This window comes from Odocoileus virginianus, chromosome 3 (assembly GCF_023699985.2).
Source record: "Odocoileus virginianus isolate 20LAN1187 ecotype Illinois chromosome 3, Ovbor_1.2, whole genome shotgun sequence".
Lineage (NCBI taxonomy): Eukaryota > Metazoa > Chordata > Mammalia > Artiodactyla > Cervidae > Odocoileus > Odocoileus virginianus.
This window is the reverse complement of record NC_069676.1, coordinates 36,064,309-36,071,270: the sequence shown is the minus strand read 5'-3', so window position 1 is coordinate 36,071,270 and position 6,962 is coordinate 36,064,309. Positions and strand designations below refer to the sequence as shown.

General features: G+C 53.4%; 1 protein-coding gene across 3 annotated transcripts; it reads right to left on the bottom strand.

Moving 5' to 3' along the window:
* Positions 1–86: 86 nt before the first annotated feature.
* On the bottom strand, positions 87–6,308 carry HNRNPAB (heterogeneous nuclear ribonucleoprotein A/B). 3 transcript variants are annotated; one of them, XM_070465187.1, is made up of 8 exons: positions 6,207–6,308; positions 5,776–6,006; positions 4,877–5,045; positions 4,026–4,184; positions 3,729–3,860; positions 1,754–1,871; positions 962–1,102; positions 87–697 (listed from the first exon to the last, which is right to left on the bottom strand). In XM_070465187.1, the coding sequence occupies exons 2-8, from the start codon at positions 5,982–5,984 to the stop codon at positions 627–629; spliced, it is 999 nt and encodes a 332-aa protein (XP_070321288.1). In that variant the 5' UTR covers positions 5,985–6,006; positions 6,207–6,308; the 3' UTR covers positions 87–626. The 3 variants fall into 3 exon arrangements, with proteins under 3 accessions (XP_070321288.1, XP_020769085.1, XP_020769086.1); XM_020913426.2 differs by having other exon boundaries at positions 6,083–6,307; XM_020913427.2 differs by lacking the exon at positions 962–1,102 and having other exon boundaries at positions 6,083–6,305.
* Positions 6,309–6,962: the final 654 nt, after the last annotated feature.

Genomic DNA, 6,962 nt, shown 5'->3' with positions numbered 1-6,962 from the left:
ACAGGATGCCTTAGGAGGTCGTGGAGGATACTGGAGCTCTGGAGCACCTGCCCCCCTTTCACAGTGTACCCCACACTCACCCAGGCTTGGGGGTTTTTAAATTTTTATTTCAAAAGCTTGGATAGCTTCAATATCCAGGTCGTGGCAAAATCAGGACACGTGTAAAATACCTTACAATACATTAGATTCCCGAAAGGTACCAAAAAGTACAGTAAAATTAACACTTCCATTATAGGAAATGTATGACACAAATAATATAAAACTAAAAGGTGAAAAAAAGGTGACACTGGTTTTCTAAGGTACAATTTACTCTTTACAACCAGGGTCCACAGGTCCAGGCTGCAGAGCGGCAGCAGGAAGCAGACCCTCCAATCTGGTTCTGGGGAACCCGGTAATAAAAATCAGCCCATAATGCCGCTCTGGCCTCTTGAGAAACCACACGCTGCCTAAACAACTAGAGCTCTGGAAATATTAAACAGGAGAGTGATTTCCAGGGGGGAAATTTTAAATAAGATGCACATGGGACAGGCCATAGAAAGTTTGCCAAGTTAAATTTGGTACATAATTGTGTTCACTCGATATCCAAACAAAGCGTGTGTGGTCAGTCAGGCACTCCTGCTGAAGCCTCAGTATGGCTTGTAGTTATTCTGATGGCCACCGCGTCGCTGGCTCTTCCCGTAATTTGTACTACCCTGACCTAGGGACAAGAACAACAATGAAAGTAGCTACAACTTGCTGACCATTTACCCCTGTGCCAGGCGCTTGATATGCATCCTCACCAGAACCAACAACTCTGTTGGTAGGATGTCACCCCACCTTCCTGAAACCCAAAAGTTCAAAATCCACTCAGACAAAAGCCCAGCCTGTCCGACTCCAAAGCCCCTGCTGCCAATGGCCCCTGCACTGTCTGTCCTGCCTCCCGGGGTGGGTGAGTGGATGGGGGCCTCCCTCTCCTACTTACTGTAGTCGTAGCCGGGGCCGTAGCCGTAATAGCCATAGGGCGAGTAGTCGTAGCCGCCATAGCCGGGCCCGTAGCCCTGCTGGTAGCCGTAGCCCTGGTTCCAGTAGCTGCCGTAGCCCTGATTCCAACTCTGACTCTGACCTGTGGGGGGAGCAGGGCACAGGGGCCCATGGACCATTTAGCACACGCAGGAGCTAGGATGGAGGAAATCCTGCCCTTTGGGTGGCGAGGTTACTATGGCAACTCAGAAAAGCCAAGGGGCTGCTGTCCTGGTGTAGAGGGCCTGAGAGACCCAAGCTAGAGCTAAGAAGGCCAGGCCAGAACACTAACTTCACTGGGGCAACCAAGGCAGCTCACTTTCATTCACATCACCCACTGATCACCCCCACCCTCCCTGGCAGCTTGGCCTTAAAAAGGATGGAGTTCAGGCTTTGGAGTCAGAGGGGCCTGGGATGGATGGAGGATAAGCGCCTGGCACAGCATTGCCCTATCCTTCAGCCCGCCCACCCACGGGTGTACCAAGACTCAGGACAGCCACAGAGCCGAGCACACTCCTACCTTGCCCCCTCAAAGCTTGTGGAGTGTGATGCAGAGGCCCCTTCTGCCCTGGGGCCCCAGGCCACATGAGAAAAATGGGCTCTTCCAATCCAAGCAGCAACATAGCATCAACTCAGGAGCCATCCCTGATCGCACCCACCCTGCTGCAACGAGCACCAGAGAACCCCCAAGACAAACACAGAAGCTCCATGCAGGCAGGGAAACAGGACCCGTCTTCATCTGGGTTCTACTCACCTCCACTTCCGCCGCCGCCACCACTGCCTCGGTTCCCTCGATTGCGATTCCCACGGCCCCCAGAGCCATACTGCTGCTGTTGATAAACCTCTTTGGGCTGAGCCACCTTGATTTCACACTAAAAGTCAAGAAAACAGTGGGTCATGCCAATAGGACAAGCCCTAAACAGGGAGGGTACACAAAAGCCTTCAATGACAAACATTAAGGGGGTAGATCTTGTCTATCTGCTCAAGACATGCTGGAGTAGGAAACCATACTTGGACTAGCTCAGAACTTCAACTAAAACTCAGACCAAGATTCACACTGGCCTTTTTTGCTCAAACCTTTTCCCAGACTGCTTGGAAAACAATGACACATCCGCAGGTCTGCTGATGGTCACCCTTGGCCACTCTATACCTTAACAAGTGGGAGGAGAGGGACAGCTGAGCCAGTGCCAGTCCAGTGTAGCAAGACACCACCATGAGCAAGGAAGTCAGAGAAGGCTTCCCAGGTAAGGGAACTTAGAGAAAGCAGGTTCCTTCCCACCCCCTCCCCACCCCAAGAAGAAATAAAACATTCCACTCTAATACACAATTGAGGTGGCAACCCTGACCTCCATCTTACAGAGGAAAAAAGCCACTGGGGCTCAGGACAGCATTCCTTAAGGCCATCCCGCTGCTCCTTCCTCCTCCAAACACTGATCTACGATTGCGACGGACCAGGTGTATCTCCCCTGCTAGGACATAAAAGTCAATTTCCTTTTTGCTCAAAACTCTTGCCTACTGTGAGTGGAAACACCAAGGACTTTCCTGTGCTCCTGCCTTTAAGTGTATTTTTTAAATAAACTTCACCAACATTGGTCTCCCATTAAGACCAATTAAAAAACCATTCTATAAGACATCCTCATCCAAGCATAGTCAAAAATTGGCAGGTTACCACCAAGTGATGCAATCTCATGTTTTCTATCCTACTAGGTTAAAGCTGCTGAATACAACCACCTAAATTACACTTATTTCACAACCAACCATCAGCAGTTTGACTAATAGCACCGTAAAACGGGCACTTCATGCCCGTTTCACATCATGGCAGAGAAAAAGGCCTCTTTCCATGTCAATGTCCACTAGGGTAACAATGGCTCTCACCCAACAGCCCCCTATGATCCTCTCTCTTACATAAAATTTAAGGGCCCAATCCCAAATCCAATCTTTCAAATTCCCAGCCAGGATTGAGACTTCCAGGAGCCCCACCCTACCTGTCCCAGCTTATCTGGCTGCCACTCCTGCTCAGGCAAAGCCTACCACACCCTGCCAGTGGGTCACACCCTCAACTCCCAACTGCCTCAACACTTAAAGCATGAACTACCTACCCTTTCTCTTGTCCAGAGTTCAGGAGAAAGAGTTGCCCGAGTTGCCCCTCACTGCAAAGGACTCTGCTCTTTTGAAGTCAAAACTGGCCTTGGATTTAAGGTGGCCAGGACCCTGGGAGCTCTTTGGAAAGGATCTTTGGACCAGGGGTTAATTTAGTCAGCGACCAAAGGGGATGGAAATGAAGAGATGTGGTTGTGGCTGGAAACAGATAAGAGAAAAGCTCTGCAACAATGTCCATAGCAGGAGAGACTTCACCACAGAAATCACTAAACAGCAATTTTAGAATCTTCTGAGACCTTAACTGCAGGACTTATACACACTGCATTCTAGGTCCAGAACACCTTGACCTCTAACTTTAGGTCAGGAATTGAAGAGACTACTCAGCACACTACCTATCCCATGGGAGCCTCCCATCCTCCAGTATTCTCCTGCCTCCCTCACATCCTGTCCTACCAGCCTAGGAGCTCTGAAGGACAGGACCACTTGTCCCTATCAGGACAGCAGACACTGCACAGAAACAGTAACGTCCACCCTGGAGAACTCTTGGAGGTAGTTCAACCCCTAGTCCACACCTGCAAAGGCCAGTTCCAGCAGAAGGCTAAGTGCACACACAGCTGGGGACACCTTACCTTACTTCCACTGATAGTGTGGAACTTTTTCTCCAGCACTTTCTTCACAGGTTCTTCTTCTTTAAAGGTGATGAAAACAAAGCCTCGTCTTTTGTTCGACTTTGGATCCATTGGAAGCTCAATGGCTTCAATCTGCAAACACAGGCAAAGCTCTACCTCAGAGCCTATAGAGAACTCATAGGAAAAGGCCCACAAACACCACAGTGGAAAAAAGTTCCAGTGAGCCAAAGTGTCAAGGACCAGTAAGAAGGCAACATCACTGCAACTGGCAGACCATTGTGGGGGCCAGACACTCACCTCCCCAAACTCGCCAAAGTACTCCCTTATCTTCTCTTCAGTGGCTTCAGGATTTAGACCCCCTACAAAAATTTTCTTTACTGGGTCTTTCTTCATGGCCATGGCTTTTTTGGGGTCAATGACACGGCCATCCAGCCTGTGCTCCTTCTGGTCTAGAACCTGTTCCAACAGAAGGGAGTTGGGTTCTAACTCAGCAGCATGACCCAAGACAAGGACCTTCTTTCTCTCAGCCATAAGACTCCCAACACAGGCACACAAAATTGTTTCATCTCCTCCAAACTCTACCCCCAACCTGACTTCCCAACCCAAACTTCACCTGGTTTACCTAAACACTTATAAATCTATCCTCAACCCACTCCCAAGTCTTTTGACCATGCCCTGGCACCCCTCTTCTTGCCCAGCCAGTCCCAATTTAAGGCAGTAAAGCAGCAGAAACTTAAAGCACAAGCTAGAATTGGGCTGCTAGGGCTGGAATGCTCGCAATCCACCCTTTACTGGCTATGTGATCTCTTCTACTTAACCTTCTCTTTTTTTGCAAAATGAAGTTAAAGTAAAGCCTATCTCCTAGCAACTATGGGCTCTCTTCTAATGTTCTCAATGTTTGCTTTAGCAAGGTCCAGAATAGGCACAAGATAATAAATGGTCCACTATAAACCTTCCTTGATCACCCTAGCCCATACTCACTCCTCCACTTAATCTCTACTTTTAATCCCTTGGAAAAGGATAAGCTAAATTCTCAACCTCTCTGCTCTTCCCAAAGCACTCAACTGTGCAAAACATACGCCAATCATGGTCTGAGAATGGTGTCTTAGAACACACTGTGACTCCCGACTGTGAACTACCCAGCTTACCTTCTCCACACTGGCTGCATCTTTGAAGAGGATAAATCCAAACCCTCTTGACCGGCCAGTGTTGGGATCCATTTTTATTGTACAGTCAACGACCTCTCCAAATTTGGTAAAATAATCTTTTAGATCCTTTTTGCTGGTATCCCAGCTCAGGCCACCAACGAACATTTTTCTGAAAGAGTGGGGTGAGACATATGGCAACAAGCCTTATAACCAAGCTGTGATTTTGGAAGGATAGACCCTGACAAAGCTCTCACCGGAAGGATTATAAATAAAGCCACCATTCGGAACAGGGCTCTACCTCTGGGAAATGATAACGAGTCTCCCCTACCGCTCCAAACTCAACCTTGACCCTAATAAAACCTAAGGTGACTCCGTACCCTAACCTGGTTGAGGAAAGAAAGCACAACCTGGCCGGAGAGCTAGGACCTGAGGTCTCACAACCGGAAGGAATCTAATTTGTCTTTTCAATTATGTATCAAAACACTACAGTCCCTGCCACCTCCGATCACTTCAAGGAACTCGAGGCTTCCGGGGCCGAGCCAGAGTTTAGACCGGGACTCCGCCCTCGGCAGGAGCCGGAGGAGGGAGGCCCGGGTGCGCGCCAACTCCGCCCACGCAGCCTAGGCAGCCCGCGACCCGCCAGGCCCCTGCTCCGAGCTCACTCCCCTTCCGGGCCTCTTGCCGCACGTCCCCGCGCCAGCGGCCCCGGGGCGGCGCCAAAGTCGACCCAACAAACTCTTGCAAACTCCAGCGCGCGCTGTAAGCGGGCGGCGTGGAGTTGCCGGTCTGCGGGCCGCGAGCAGGCCCCGGCCGCCCGCCCCTCCCCCCGCCGCGTGGCGCCAACAAAAGGCGGCCCCGGAACAAAGGCGGCGCCCCCGTCGGCCCGCAGCAGCACCTACCCCGCGTCCTCCTCATTCTTGCTGGCGTTGATCTGGTCGCCCTCGGCGCCGTTCTGGTTGCCGGCCTGGGGCGCCGCGCTGCCGCCTCCAGCTCCCGCCGCAACGCCGGTACCAGTCCCGGCCGGCGACTCGCCTTCGGGGGCAGCCTCATGTCCGTTCTCGGTAGCTCCCGTCGTCTCCATGGGCTGCTCTTCACCCGCTTCCGACATAGTAGGCCGAGGCGCGCGGCTCCTGCAACGAGCAGCCAGAGCGCGTCAGGCCGGCGCCACTCCCGCCCAGGCTCCCGCCCGCGGGCCCGGCCGCTCACCTCGCCGCCGATGACGCCGCGGGGCCCGCTCGTCCCCACCCGCCGAGAAGACACCGCGGGCTCGGCCGCGCTCACGCTCGCGCTACCGGGCCTCTCCCCCGTCTACCGAAGGAACCACTACGACCTCGCGCTCTCCTAGTCCGCCTCCGCAGCCACACGAAACACCGACTCAAAAGCTCGCCCCGGCCGCGCGGTGCCGCCGCCTGACAATGCCGACTCGTGGCGCTCTTTATAATGCCGGAGCCGAGGGCACCTCGCAACAAGGTGCATGCTCATTGGCTTCGCCGGTCTGTCACTCAGCCCCGTGCCGGCTTCCCATTGGCCGCAGCGGCGCGCGCACGGTAGATCCGGGCGGGCTTTGTCCTCATCTTAGAATCCGCGCGAGCTGGGGCCTTGCGCAGGGTCGCCGGCTCTACTGGCTTGCCAGTCCTGTCCCGATCGGCCGGCGGTCTGAGCCCAGCACTGCAGAGGCGCAAGACTGACCCTTCGCCTTCTGAGGCCGTAGACCCTGGTCCCCGTGCGCCCTAAACCAGCACTGGCAAGCCTTGGCCATTCCATTTCCCAAAGAGGAAACTGGACTCCAGGAAGTCTCGGAAACCAAGGTCGCCCTGCTGGAAGTGCAGAACCCGGCCTTCGGAGATTGGGCGCGTAGTGTCCTCCAAGCCCCAAGAAATTGGGACGGAACCCGCCGTCCCCCTTGACCTTGGTGCCGTCAAAGCCACTCGCTCCAGCCCCTTCTGCCGCCTCCCCCCGACGCGAGAAGAGAGGAGGGGGCGGAGTTCGCTGGGTGGCCAATGGTGCTCCACGCGGGAGAAACGGTGGGACTGCGGGGTTCCCCATTCTTAGGTCGCTTGGCACCACCTTGACGATTAGCATCACA

Coding starts and splice junctions, on each gene's coding strand:
- HNRNPAB (XM_070465187.1), bottom strand. CDS start 5,984: ATGTCGGAAGCGGGTGAAGAGCAGCCCATGGAGACGACGGGAGCTACC. Junction 1,872..3,728: donor ACACTATCAGTGGAAGTAAG/GTAAGGTGTCCC, acceptor CTTGACTTTTAG/TGTGAAATCAAGGTGGCTCA. Junction 1,103..1,753: donor TGGCGGCGGCGGAAGTGGAG/GTGAGTAGAACC, acceptor CTCCCCCCACAG/GTCAGAGTCAGAGTTGGAAT.